This window comes from Dromiciops gliroides, chromosome 2 (genome assembly GCF_019393635.1).
Source record: "Dromiciops gliroides isolate mDroGli1 chromosome 2, mDroGli1.pri, whole genome shotgun sequence".
NCBI classification, from domain to species: domain Eukaryota; kingdom Metazoa; phylum Chordata; class Mammalia; order Microbiotheria; family Microbiotheriidae; genus Dromiciops; species Dromiciops gliroides.
Genome location: NC_057862.1, coordinates 111,178,258 through 111,192,651, shown reverse-complemented (window position 1 = coordinate 111,192,651; position 14,394 = coordinate 111,178,258). Strand labels below are relative to the sequence as shown.

General features: G+C 40.3%; 1 protein-coding gene across 2 annotated transcripts in view; it reads right to left on the bottom strand.

Annotated features, from left to right (window-relative positions):
- FBXW4 (F-box and WD repeat domain containing 4) overlaps positions 1-14,394 on the bottom strand; it is a 129,259-nt gene that overhangs the window by 105,255 nt on the left and 9,610 nt on the right. For both annotated transcript variants that reach the window (XM_043989750.1, XM_043989749.1), the window contains exons 2-4: positions 11,532-11,627; positions 3,943-4,128; positions 3,323-3,455 (exon numbers count right to left, since the gene is read on the bottom strand). In XM_043989750.1, the coding sequence (XP_043845685.1) occupies positions 3,323-3,455; positions 3,943-4,128; positions 11,532-11,627 (415 nt within the window). The remainder of the gene's footprint in view (positions 1-3,322; positions 3,456-3,942; positions 4,129-11,531; positions 11,628-14,394) is intronic.

Below are 14,394 nucleotides of genomic sequence, written 5' to 3'. Positions count from 1 at the left end.
TGCCCCCACATTAGCTTTTCTGAATGTCATATCACACTTGTTGATCACACTTGTTGATTCTTGTTGAATTTAGATTCTATTAAGCCCCCAGCTATCTTTTCACACAAACTATTATTTATTCACATCTCCATCCTAAATTTAAGTGTTTAGATTAAAGACTATTCTATGGGACCAGTCATTCAACCAGTTCCAAATCTGTATAAATGTATTATTATTATATAGCACACATCTTTCCATCTTGTCTACAAAGCTAGCACGTAAGACTTTATCAAATGACTCAATGAAGTCCAAGTATACTAAGTTACTTATGTCATTCTCCATGTCTAGCAATGTAATACAATAGAAAGACCATTAGACTCAGAGATAGAAGACCTGAATTTGATTCCCAGCTCTGCCACTTACTTTGTGTGACTTGGATTAAGTCACCTAATTTCTCTGGGCTTTAGTTTCTTCATCTATAAAACTAAAGCCTAAATGACCTTAGAGGTCCCTTCTAGCTCTAAATTTATGATCCTATGAAAACTGTTCAAAAAAAGAAAGGAGACTAGTTTGGTTAAGATCTGCTTGAGTTTTGAGGAAGGTTAGCATGAAGATAAGAAAAGAGTCAAACCTAGAATTCAGGGACTGGCCAAAAGACAAAAACAAAAAAGAGTCATTTGTCCCAGACCTGCATGAAACCTAAGCAACTAAAAGAGTGAGGTGTATGTGGGGTGGGTAGATGAGAATGTATAACACACTTTTTTTTTTTTGGTGGAGCAATGGGGATTAAGTGACTTGCCCAAGGTCACACAGCTAGTAAGTGTCAAGTGTCTGAGGTCACATTTGAACTCAGGTCTACCTGAATCGAGGGCCGGTGCTTTATCCACTGCGCCACCTAGCTGCCCCCGTATAACACACTTTTTAAAACCTGAGTCATTAGTGCATTTAACCGAACACTTTACATATGAAATAAGTTAGAGTAAACTAAACGGACCTAGTTATTAAACATAACTAGTCAATACTCCCCAAACTTCTGCCTTTCATTATAAAACTTAGTTGTGCACAAACTTATCATTAGGCATATATATTCTAGACCAGACCAGAGGTGTCAAACATTCAGTCCACAACCTTTCCCAGTGAGGCCTGAACCAGATTAAAATATAGCTGGGAAATATTTAACAAAATAAACAAAATACAATAAAACATTGACAATACTAATATGTGCTTTTCTAAGTTAATATGTAGCCTGTACAGATCCTTATGTACAGTTCAGTGGCCCCCATAGCATACACAGTAGGAGAAAGGAAAACCACTGAAAAAGAGGAAAATCTGCATGTAGGGTTCCCAGGGTTTGATCTTTAACAGAAGGATGATCCCTTTTAACACCTTGGTAGTAGCAGCTATGTTAAGGGAGTCCAAGGTATGAGGAAGGAGTAGTAAAGCTGAGAGGTAGAGGCCATGCCTTCGTTTCATTTCATTCACAGATTTTAATTTGGTTTGATTTTTTTTCTTACAAGCCTACTATATTGAGGCCAGTGTTCCCATGGAAGTGTAGAAGGTGGCAATGAACAAGAATGGGTCTGGATAGCAATATGGGTTATGATTCCAGGGGCAGGTAGATAGGATCCATGATATATATTTTGATTCAGATGGTTTGCTCATTATATGATTTCTCAAAGACCTCAACCCTGTGCTTGTTTATGTGACTATCACACAACATACAAAGTTTAAGAAAAGAGAAGTTCACATAGCTAGAGATTACTATATTTGTCTCCTTTTTTTTAATGTGAATTCACTGGTATTCCTAAATTCTGTAGGTACCCATGGGCAAGAACTGCTTTCTTTTGTCTTTTAATCCCCAATGCCTAAAAGAATGCTTAGCACATAGGAGATGCTTAAAAATGCTTGTTGCAGGGGCAGCTAGGTATGGCACAGTGGATAAAGCACCGGCCCTGGATTCAGGAGTACCTGAGTTCAAATCCGGCCTCAGACACTTGACACTCACTAGCTGTGTGACCCTGGGCAAGTCACTTAACCCCCCCATTGCCCTGCCCCCCCCCAAAAAAAATGCTTGTTGCATTGAAATGAACACCTTGGAAGCATAGGGAATCAGAAAAGTTACGAGGTAAAGCAGCAACCTCTCTTTTCCCTAATCCATTCTGTTGTGTGTCTTTGCTGCATAAACAAGTATCTTACCCTTGTTAACACTATGGAGCCCACAGAGCCATGAAGAGACAAATAAGATCCTATTCTGCCTCCATAACAGTCAACCAAATTGTCAGCAAAATTCCACTGGCAGGGGGCAGCTAGGTCGCAGTGAATAGAACACCGGCCCTGGATTCAGGAGGACCTGAGTTCAAATCCAGACTCAGACACTTAACAATTACCAGCTATGTGACCCTAGGCAAGTCACTTAACCCCAACTGCCTCACCAAAAAAAAAAAAAAATCCATTAGCAGGTCTCAAAGAACAAATAATAAGCATAGGAGCAGGAAGTTTAACTCCAAGGAGGGGCTGCTGGAGGCAGAAGCAGAAAACCATTTCTCGAGGGGCAGCTAGGTGGCGCAGTGGATAGAGCACTGGCCCTGGATTCAGGAGGACCTGAGTTCAAATCCAGCTTCAGCCATTTGACACTTACTAGCTGTGTGACCCTGGGCAAATCACTTAACCCCAATTTCCCCGCAAAAAAACCAAACAAACAAACAAAACAAAACTATTTCTCCATCCTGGTGGATGAGAATCTATTTGGCTGGGAGTTAGGTATTCTCCTAACCTCATCCAAAGGTGTACGTACGGGAGAAGGACCTTCTCTAAACATCTCTGTACCACCTACTAACCATTTCATTCTGAGAAGTATCGGTGGTGGTGGTAGTAGTAGTAAATATCAACAACCTGATAACTTGTAAACAAGAATTTAAAAATTAGCCCACCCAAAAGAAAGTGAGTAGGAGAAGGAAAATTTTTAAATAACCTTCTGAGGTCAGAACTAAACCCACAATCTTAAGGAAATTCAATAAGAAGAAAATCTGACCAGGCTGTCCTTTTTTAATTCACAGCACATTTCAAGTGAGTGGCTACCTTCCCAACCACTGTCGGCTCCTCTGCTGGGCCAGCTGGCTGGGACACAGCCTGGCATGACAAGTAGCATGCCAGGCACACATAAGTAAGCTCTTTATTGTGCTCTCTACACTCTTAGCCAATCCGAGGACTCAAGGCTCCTTTCCACCTATTTCATACCTTGTTCCTTACACACACACACACACACACACACACACACACACACACACACCCCATCAGCAACCGCAGAAATGAACAACATGTAGACAATAAAGACCCAACTCACCTTTGCTGTCCTATCCCTGGAGCCACTCACAATGACGCCCCCTTGACAGTCTATACAATTCACCTCCTGCTCATGAGCTGAGAATTTGATGCTGAAGGTGCCATTAATCTTATGAAGGCCAATCTTCCCATCTCTAAAACAGAAATTGGTAAACATCTTTACACACAAAAAAAATAGCCACTGCAGAAGGACAAGATGGCTGTACAACGAACCCAGTTCTAGAGTAGCCTGACCCTACTGAGCTTCAACAGTACTGTTCACAGTAAAGTCCTTTACCCCTAAATACCTTCACCTATTAAGTATGTTTGGGGTTTAATGAACTAAGGGTTAAATCAAATTATCTACTGTTCAGAGTACTCAAAGCTGCTCCACTTTGCATTCACGACTACCTTTCCCTACGCCTCTTTTTTTTCTTTACCATTAGCGACCTTGGATCAAGTCTCTCTAAAGAGCTTTGCTCTGGAAAGAAAGAATCCACCACTCCTTTCCCTGTGGTCTTCTCCCTTAGCCTTTCGTGGCAGAAAGAGAAATTTCAAAAGCAGATAAAAGGGCCTTTATATTAACTAAAGACGGATCTCAGTGATGGAAGGGACAAGATTAGGAGGCAGGGGAGACCTTACCCTCCTCCACTGACAACATGTGAACTGGCCAGCACAAAACGGCACACATCCTCCTCGTGACCAGAAAAGATGGCCAGGGGCCGACGGTGTAAACTGGAACCATCCGGGCAGAGCTGGTAGGCATGGATGTCTTCAGCTTGGGAGAGATACAGACAGTCACCCTCTAGCTGCATCCAGGGCATCAGACTGCAGACATGCAAAGCAAGAAGATATGGTTCAACTAGAATATCCACTAAAGAAGCCAACTGTACCTTTTGGGAAAGACTAGACAATCCACCATCAATGGGGATCAGAACCCTCATCTTTCTTGTAAATAACTACCTAGCTAGGACAAATAGTAAAAAATCCCAGGGGAAGGCAAGTTGCTTATTGTTTGTGATTGCCATCATCTCCCAATAACACTCACTGAAGTACCATCCAAGATATTACAAGAGCTGAGTTTGGAGTATCACTTTTGGACTTCACTATTCTATTCCATCTCTCTCTGACAAAACAGTCCTATAATTTTTTTTCTTTGTCTTTCAAAAAGAGATGGTAAGAAGTTTCAGTGTTCTATATCCAATCTTCATCCCCCCCCATCTCTTCAAAGTGGTAGTGGTAGAGATTATTTTAGAGATACATGACAACTGCCCTCCCCATACCCACACACTATTGTTGTTATTGTTATATGTCTGTCCTTCATTTTCTTTCTTTTTTTGGGGGGGGGTGGCGGGGCAATGGGGGTTAAGTGACTTGCCCAGGGTCACACAGCCAGTAAGTGTCAAGTGTCTGAGGCCAGATTTGAACTCGGGAACTCCTGAATCCAGGGCCAGTGTTTTATCTACTGCGCCACCTAGCCGCCCCCTCTGGCCTTCATTTTCAAAGAAGACCAATGAAATCGTAGGGTGATGTCTTGGCTTGCTTGTGAAATGGATTTAAGGGAGGCAGAGTCACACAAAGTTGTAAGCCTCACTCCCTCTTCCAGAGTCATTGAAGTTCAGTGGCAGGACAAAAGTCAGGACAACTGGAGATGACCTGGGATGCATTAGATGACCTTGGTGTCTTTGATGTCTGACCAAGCTCTAAGTGTTCCAATAGTGCCTGCTTCAGTCACCTTCATGGCCACTGGAACAAACTGTTCTCTTATACCTACTCTGAGTCTGGGAAGTCTTCACATTCGTGGGGTAGACATTTCCCCTAACTCACCAATGGGTTTGAGGCCTGGAATTTTCAACCTAGTTTAGCCCATCTGCCAAGCTGCCCCCCACTCCTCTCTTAATACCCCATATACCAGGGGAGCTAGGTGGAGCACTGGATAAAGCAATGACCCTGAATTCAGGAGGACCTGAGTTCAAATCCAGCCTCAGACACTTGACACTTACTAGCTGTGTGACCCAGGGCAAGTTGCTTAACCCTTACTGCCCCACAAAAAAAAAATACCCCAAATACCCTCCCCTCAAAACACACACACAAATGCTACTTTTAAGAGGCAGAGGGCCATGAGTATGGAACACTGGGTATACCATCAAACTTTTTTTGCTATTCTGTGTTAGTTTTCCTGAATTTTTTCTTCTTTTTTTAAAAAATACTTTATTATAAGGGATGGTTCACTAGGAAAGGATGGGGAAGGGGAGAAATGGGAGAGGGGAAGAACAATGAAATGGGAAATATGGGTGATATAAAAACAAAAATATCAATACAATTTTTTTTTTTTGGTGAGGCAATTGGGGTTAAGTGACTTGCCCAGGGTCACACAGCTAGTAAGTGTTAAGTGTCTGAGACCAGATTTGAACTCAGGTCCTCCTGACTCCAGGGCCAGTGCTCTATACACTACACCACCTAGCTGCCCCAATACAAATTATTTTTTAAAGAGATAGTCAAGCTTCAAAAGCAAACTATAAATCATTTTCTCTTAGCATTCCAGTTCTGAATCACTGCTTAGTACCCTGAGATTTTTAGTAGAAGAAGAGATAGAAAGTTGGGATTGACAAATATTGGGAAATAGAAGAAAACTTGCAGTTGGATGAGTAAATTATTTTCCTGTCACTTTGTATCCTCTAACTCAAAGTTCAGATGCTCAGCTGTGAGGTCTCTAGTCCCATATCTTTTCCTATAAATAACAATGAGGGAAGATGGGAAGACAAGAAGGGAGGGAGGTACCACCAACAGGCCCCTCCCTTTCCTCTTCCTTAGGAGTAAAAGCTCCATTTATCAGTAAAGCATAAACCCATTTAAGAAAGGATAATAATGTACTGATAAGATAGTTAGATTCTCACTAGGGAAATAGATCTGCATTTCTGTATTAGTGAACAAGTGTGACAATGGAAAAAGACAGCTAGAGCACTATCTTCAACAGTGCAGAGGCTACAAAAAAAAATAGCTCTCACAAAATGGCTGATAAGACATCTACAAATAGTTAAAGATCCTCTTTTGAGGTCCTACAGGAAGAAGGGTTAGAAGCTTCAGGTTAGTCCCATGATACTCAGTGAGCTGCTCTGGAAAAGAATATGGCCAGGCACTGAGAATATTCACTGGTGATGACTAAACCCCTTCTCTCCCACCCCACCACTGCACACATCTTGCCAGGCTCACTTTAACAAGGTGTCTAAACAGTACCTACCATATAGCAGGTGTTTAATAAAAGTTTGTTGAGATAAATGTGCAAGAGCCTACTTTCCTTAAAAGCCCTAGTGTTTTACAAGTCCTAAGTAAAGAACAGTGAGCTTTCCACCCATACTCGTTAATATAATTGCCATAGGAATGAGAAAAAGTTCTGCAAATTGACTTGATGGGCCATTAAATGCAGCTTGGATGTCTACTCACTAGATTTTTACAAGTGTTTACATATATTAAATCTAACATATGTTAAGTATGTAGAGATGTCCATATTTATACACATCATGATGTATATTTGTGCCCAGCATCTCCTATTTTATAAATATGATTTATCCGTGTAGCTGACAAAAGGATGAGGGTCACAATACCCAGAAGTTTAAAACAAGCCTTGTAAATAAATACACTCATACAGAATAAAAATGGGGTTCATGTCATGTGAATAGTGAAGCCTCCCAGGAAGAAGCAAGATGGTAATTGTTTGTGATTTATTTGCCAAACTGATTAAGACCAGTCTAGTATGAGCAGGAAAAAACATTCCAGGGACAGAATCTTAATGGTTATTAAGAAGCAAGGTTGGTCATAGATAAGGTATCAAAGGATATGAACAAATTATTCTCAAAAGAATTAGAAACCATTAACAATTACATGGGGGCAGCTAGGTGGCACAGTGGATAGAGCACCGGCCCTGGAGTCAGGAGTACCTGAGTTCAAACCCGGCCTCAGACACTTAACACTTACTAGCTGTGTGGCCCTTAGCAAGTCACTTAACCCCAATTGCCTCACTAAAAAAAAAAAAAAAACCAATTACATGAAAGATTGCTCCAAATCTAATTAGACAAATGCAATTCAAAAGAACTCTGAGGTTTCACCTCACACCTAGTAAATTGGCAAGTGTGACAAAAGTTGGGAATGGTCAATACTGGAAAAGCTTTAAAAAGATGGGCATACTAATACATAGGTGGGTGTGGAGCTTAAATTGGTCCAACCATGTGGAAATAATTTGGAATGATACTTTTTAAAGTGCCTAAAATATCCATATTCTTAGACTTAGAGACTCCTGATAGGAATGTTCCCCAAGGAAGTAAGAAAGGTCTCATATATTCTAAAATATTCATTACAACACTTTTTGTGGTAGTAAATAACTAGAAAATACATAGGAACCTGTTGATCAGAGGATAGCTAAACAAACCATAGTATATAACCTATATGAAACCTTTTTTCATCCACATACTTCCTAAGCTGCTAGTGCCTTCCTCTCAAAATCATCTTATGCCTATTTTGTACATACCTATCTATGAACATGTTGTCCCCCAGGGCTGGATGAGAACATCTTTGAGGGAAAGGATCATTTCACTTCTGTCTTTGTATCCTCAGTGTCTACCACAGTGACTGGCATGTAATAGGTACTTAATAAATGCTTGTTCATTGATTTATTGATTAATCTGAATATTACTGAGCCATATTAAGTTACTAATATTGATATGAACAATTCAGAGAAATATGGGAAGACTTAGAGGAACTGAGCCAGCAGAACAAGGAAACAATATACATAACTACAACAAAGGAAATCAAAAGAATAAAATGAAACTGAACAATGCATAATTATAATGACAAAACTTATCCCCAGATAAGAGCTGAGAAAATGTACCTTCATGCAGAAGATGTGGGAAAATTGGAACACTAATGTATTGTTGGTGGAGCTGTGAACTTATCCAACTATTCTGGAGAACAATTTGGAACCATGCCCAAAAGGTATACCCTTTGACCCAGAAATACCACTACTAGGTCTATACCCCAAAGGGATTATAAAAAAGAGAAAAGGACCCACATATACAAAAATATTCATACTGCTCTTTTTGTGGTAGCAAATAACTGGAAATTGAGGGGATGTCCATCAATTGGGGAATGGCTAAATAAGTTGTGGTATATAAATGTAATGGAATACTATTGTGCTGTAAGAAATGATAAGCAGATGGATTTCAGAAAAACCTGGAAAGACTAACATGAACTGATGCTAAGTGAAATGAGCAGAAAGAATCAAGTGAACATTGTACACAGTATCGACAACATTTTGTGATGATCAATTGTGATAGACTTAACTCTTCTCAGCATTACAATGATCTAAGACAATGCCAAAAAACTTATGGTGGAAAATGCACTCAGAAAAAGAACTATGTAGTCAGAATGCAGACTGAAGCATATTATTTTCACTTTTGTTGCTGCTTTTTTGTTATTGTCCTTGTTTATTCTTTCTTGTGTTTTTTCTTCCTTTGGTTCTATTTAATGTGGAAAGATTTTAACATGATAGTAATGTGTAACCTATATGAAATTGCTTGCTGGCCTTGGGAAGGGGGAGGGAAGGGAGGATGGGCGAAAAATTTGGAACTCAAATATATCTTGAGAAAAATTAAAAAGGAAAAACAGAGAAAATATATCTCCATGCAGAGGTAGAACCTGTGGATATGAAATATCATATATGCTGTCAGATGTACTCAGTGTGCTGATTAGCTTTGCTAAACTGTTTTTTTTCTTTTTCTTTCTTAATCCTTGTTATAAGATTATTGGGCAACTAGGTGGCACAGTGGATGTCCATATTTATATACATCATGATGTATGTTTGTGCCCAGCTGGAGATGGAGTTGGAAAGACTCATCTTCCCGAGTTCAAGTCCCGCCCTCAGACACTTAATAGCTGTGTGACCCTGAGCAAGTCACTTAAACCTGTTTGCCTCAGTTTCATCATCTGTAAAATGAGCTGGAGAAGGAAATGGCAAACCATTCCAGTATCTTTGCCAGGAAAATCCCAAATGGGATGACAGAATCAGACATGACTGATCCACTGAACAACAACAAATGTGCCAGCACTGTGCTAAGTGCTTAAGGATACAAAAAAAAAGGTAAAAGATAGTCCCTGTTTCCAAGGAACTCATAATCTAATCAGGGAGACAATACACAAACAACTACATGTGAACAAGATGTATATGGGACAAAATGCAGAAAATCAACAGAGGAAAGGTACCAGCATTAAGGAGGATTAGGAAAAGCTTTTTGCAGAAGGTAGGATTTTGAGTGAGATTTGAAGGAAGTCAGGAAAGTTAGGAGGCAGAGATGAGGAGGGAGAGAGAGAGAGTTCCAGGCACCAAAGATAGGCAATGAAAATGCCCAGAGTCAGGGGTAGCTAGGTGGCACAGTGGATAGAGCACCAGCCCTGGAATCAGGAGGACCTAAGTTCAAATCCAGACTCAGACACTTGACACTAGCTGTGTGACCCTGGGCACTTAACCCCAATTGCCTCAAAAATGAGGTAAAAAAACAAAAAACAAAAAAAACAGAAAATGCCCAGAGTCAGAGATTAAGTATCATATTCAAGGAACAGTAAGAAGGCCAGTGTCACTGGACTAAAAATACATGGGGTGAGGGAAGAAGTGTTAAGGAATAAAAATACTGGAATTGTAGCAGGGGCCAGGTTATAGAGGGCTTTAAAAGACAAAGAAAGGATATTATATTTGATCCTAGAGTCAATAGTGAGCCATTGGAGTTGACTGAAAAGGAGGATGACATGGTCAAACTTTCATTTTAGGAAGATCACTTTGACAGCTGAGTGGAAAACGGTCTGGAATGGGGAGAAGCTTGAAGTAGAAACTCACCAGAGGTTACTGCTATACAGTCCAGGTATGAGGTGATGCTGACCTGTACCAGGGTAGTGGCAGTGTCAGAGAAGAGAAAGGAGTATATATAAGATGCTGTGAAGGTAAAAATGACAAGAATTGACAACTGATTGAATATGGCAGGTGAGAGAGAGAGAGAGAGGAGATGAGGATGACACCTAGGTAGTGAGTCCAGGTGACTGGGAAGATGGTGGTACTCTTTATAATAAAAGGGAAAATGAATGTGAAAAAAGTACCAATAATTTTTTTTCTTTTTTTTTTTTTTGGTTTCATTTTGTTTTGGTTTGGTTTTTGGTGGGGCAATTGGGGTTAAGTGACTTGCCCAGGATCACACAGCTAGTAATTGTTAAGTGTCTGAGGCCAGATTTTAACTCAGTTCCTCCTGAATCCAGGGCCAGTGCTCTATCCACTGCACCACCTAGCTGCCCCCAATAATTTTTTTGAAGCAAGAATAGGAGATATGGATCTCCTTATAAATCACCTATCACCACCATGAGGAAATTTATCACCACCATTACCATTACCCACAGCAAAAGGAAAAGGATGAGTTATGAAACAAAAAGTTGCCTTAAGATAATCACCTTGTCTCCTTTAGCCACAGGTACATAGCACTACTGAATAGGTAACAGTAGTTCTCAATTATAGTGTTACTCTCCTCTTGGAAAAAAAAATTACAGATACACTTCTGAAATGACACCTGCCGAGCATAAATGAGCTTGAGCTTTCTGCTCCCCATTCCTATTGATCAACTAACAAATGTTTGTTGAGTGACTGCTATACCCAGCATTGTGGTGGGTATGTTAAGAGATTACTAAGAGTATGCCATGATCCTGGCCTTCTAAAGTTTACAATTTAACTAGGGAAACAAAAGTTGCATGCAGCAAACAATTAGAGAACAATGACTGCCAAGAAAAAAAAAGGTGGCATTGTCAACCACCTTCCAGCCTGCTCCTCAAAGTACAACTTCTACAGTCTTGGGAGCAACATGTCCAACTCATTTACATTCTATTTTGCCTTTTTACAAAGCGGGGTGAGAAAGGAGATGTTGAGGGGCCCAACAATGAAAGCAGAAAACCCGTTAGTGAAAGACTTAAACAACAGTAAAACAAGATGGATCTGGTTACTAGCTTCATCATTCACTGTTCAGTCTTCCTTCTGGCAAACGGGCAAGGAACATGTCTGCCCTTTTGGACCCCTTCTGTGGGGTTCTTGGCCTTCTTGACAAGAAAGGCCAGCCAAACTACAACCAGGTCGTTTTTTTGTCTTCCAACATGACCCCATTAGCCTATGCCCCTGGAAGCTCTGAAAGAGATAACAGACTACTTGCTTGCGTCTCCACTTGAGCAATGTCCCCTGTCGGCAGCGCCCCCGTCTCCAGTTCTGTGAGACCTTCACTCTTTCCTTCACTGGAATGCTGGTCACCCTGTACATAGAAGAGAGGATAAACAATATAAGTCACCAAGGCCTCTCTCTATACTCAGAAAAAATTCCCCAGGATAACCTCCAGGCCACAAGGAATACACAAGACCTCCCAGAGAGATCTGGATTAAGGTGCCAACAATAAGCTAAAGAAAAACAAGGAAAAACATCAGAACCCTGATCAATTCAGTGACCTCAAGACATATGTTGGATATAGCCAGTGTGTTGGTTTGTTTTGCTTAACTATATTCTTTATTATATGGGAAGGATCCAGCTGAGGGAGGAGAAGTCATTAGGAAGTTGAAGAATTTTTTTAATGTGTTAATAAGATGTTAATTTTAAAATAATAAATAAACATAGGAGCTAATAACTATGTAAGGAAAGGCAAGAAAATAGGAGGCAACAGTTCCACAGATCTGATCTTTACAATAATTCTTTGAGCTAAGTATTAAGCCTAGTTCTGTTTTTCAGATAGGAAAAGTAAAGCTCAGGAAGGCTATCTCAAGGTCCTATGGCCAAGTAAGTGGCAAAAACAGTGAAAAAAGAATATAGCTTCCATGACTCCTAATCCAATATTCCTTTGATTATAAATATTGCTATTTAAGTCAGACTTTTGACTAACTAATCCCTTTCACATTTAAAAAAAAAACAGAAGTCTTAAATAGATAGCCTTGCAAGGAAAAAAAAGGATAATTTAAAATTAATCAGTAAATGTATTATTATTCAAAAAAATTAAAATAGAATTAATCAGTAGAAGTGAATTTTTTTTAAAAAGGGCAGGAAATTTTAGATAAGCAAACACTTGGGTGTGGCACTAGTGAAGAGATCACCAGGCTTGGACTCAGGAAAACCTGAGTTTAGATCCATTTTAGACACTTAGTAACCATGTAAGTCTGGGAAAGGCAATACACCTCTCTCTCAGCCTCAGTTTCCTTATCTGCAAAATGAAAGTAATAATGCCTACCATTATGAGGACAGTTGTGATCATCAAATGAGATGATATATATAAAGCGCTTGGCAAACTTTAAAGTGTTATATAGGGGGCAGCTAGATGGCTCAGTGGATAGAGCACCGGCCCTGGAGTCAGGAGTACCTGAGTTCAAACCCGGCCTCAGACACTTAATACTTAACTAGCTGTGTGACCCTGGGCAAGTCACTTAACCCCAATTGCCTCACTAAAAAAAAAAAAGTGTTATATAAATACTCATTGTTGTTACTGTTAAGATTATAATTATTAGTTCATTACACATGGCACACTAAATTGAGACAGAGAACATACTCTTAAAAAACGTTAGGGGCAGCTAGGTGGCGCAGTGGATAGAGTATCAGCCCTGGAGTCAGGAGTACCTGAGTTCAAATCTGGTCTCAGACACTTAACACTTACTAGCTGTGTGACCCTGGGAAAGTCACTTAACCCCAATTGCCTCACTAAAAAAAACAAAACAAACAAACAAAAAAAGTTAACAAAGGCTATAGCCTTCCTTATTGATACCCTCTCCTTACCTCCATGAATCCTACCATCTTGGTGACACCTCACAAAAAGTCAAGGTACTCTCCCCTGCCGCCACACTCTCCCCCACCACCACCACCAAGTGCTCATGTCGGACAGCAAGAAACTTTCAGAGCTACAGCAAAGGCCAGAGCTCTTTTGACTAGGGAAAATTTTCTAATCTTTTTTCCCCATCCCCTAAACTTAATCCATTCCCACCCAAGGGCCTTTAAGTTTTCCATTACTGAATTTGGTTTTTATGTATTAAAAAATAGCTCCTGGGGCAGCTAGGTGGTACAGTGGATAAAGCACTGGCCTTGGATTCAGGAGGACCTGAGTTCAAATCCAGCCTCAGACACTTGACACTTAACTAGCTGTATGACCCTGGGTAAGTCACTTAACCCTCATTGCCCTGAAAAAATACCAAAACAAAAACATAAAAAATAGCTCCTGAGGGGCAGCTAGGTGGTGCAGTGGATAGAGCACCAGCCCTGGATTCAGGAAGACCTGAGTTCAAATCCGACCTCAGACACTTGACACTTACTAGCTGTGTGACCCTGGGTGAGTCACTTAACCCCAATTGCCTCACCCAAAAAAAAAAAAAAAAAGCTCCTGGAAAATGGCAATTTTGTAAACTTACTTCTTCCCCCTTTAGTCCCAAAGCCTTTACACATATAATTTCTCTAATGGATTATTAAGTATTCTCCTTATACCTATAAAGAATTTTACTGATTTAATCTCCTTCAAAATCTCTCTGAAAATCAGCAAAAAGAAGATGGAGAAGAAAACAGTAGGAAAAGAATCTTCGAAGACCAGAGCAGGTGCTCCTTGGAATTCAAAAATGACTTTGTTCAGATCCCTGAGATGCCCTCCAGCTTACTTCTCCTGAACAGTTATATGTGTAAAAGTAGGGAGAGCCAACAAAAAAATGATTAGTCCCCTGTAAATAAACATCTCACATAGCTGTTAATGCACGTTGGAATCTCTAACTTGGCCTCCGGCCTGCCTGGATTTCCATTTTCCCAGCCCTCCTCCTTTAGCCTGGGGCTCATTTTTCCACTCCTTGTTCCCCCCACCACCACCACCACACTTTCCGGCACTTAGTCACCATTATAATTTGACTGCATTCCTGGGCACATAACCTATTTTAAACAAAAACAACACAACACATACAGTGAGTCTGTGGTAGGATAGAAATTAATTTAGGAAGTAATCTAGAATTTCTTCTTTCTTTTCTTGACCTCTAGTCTCTCATGCCCTCCCTTCCCCCCACAAAAAATAA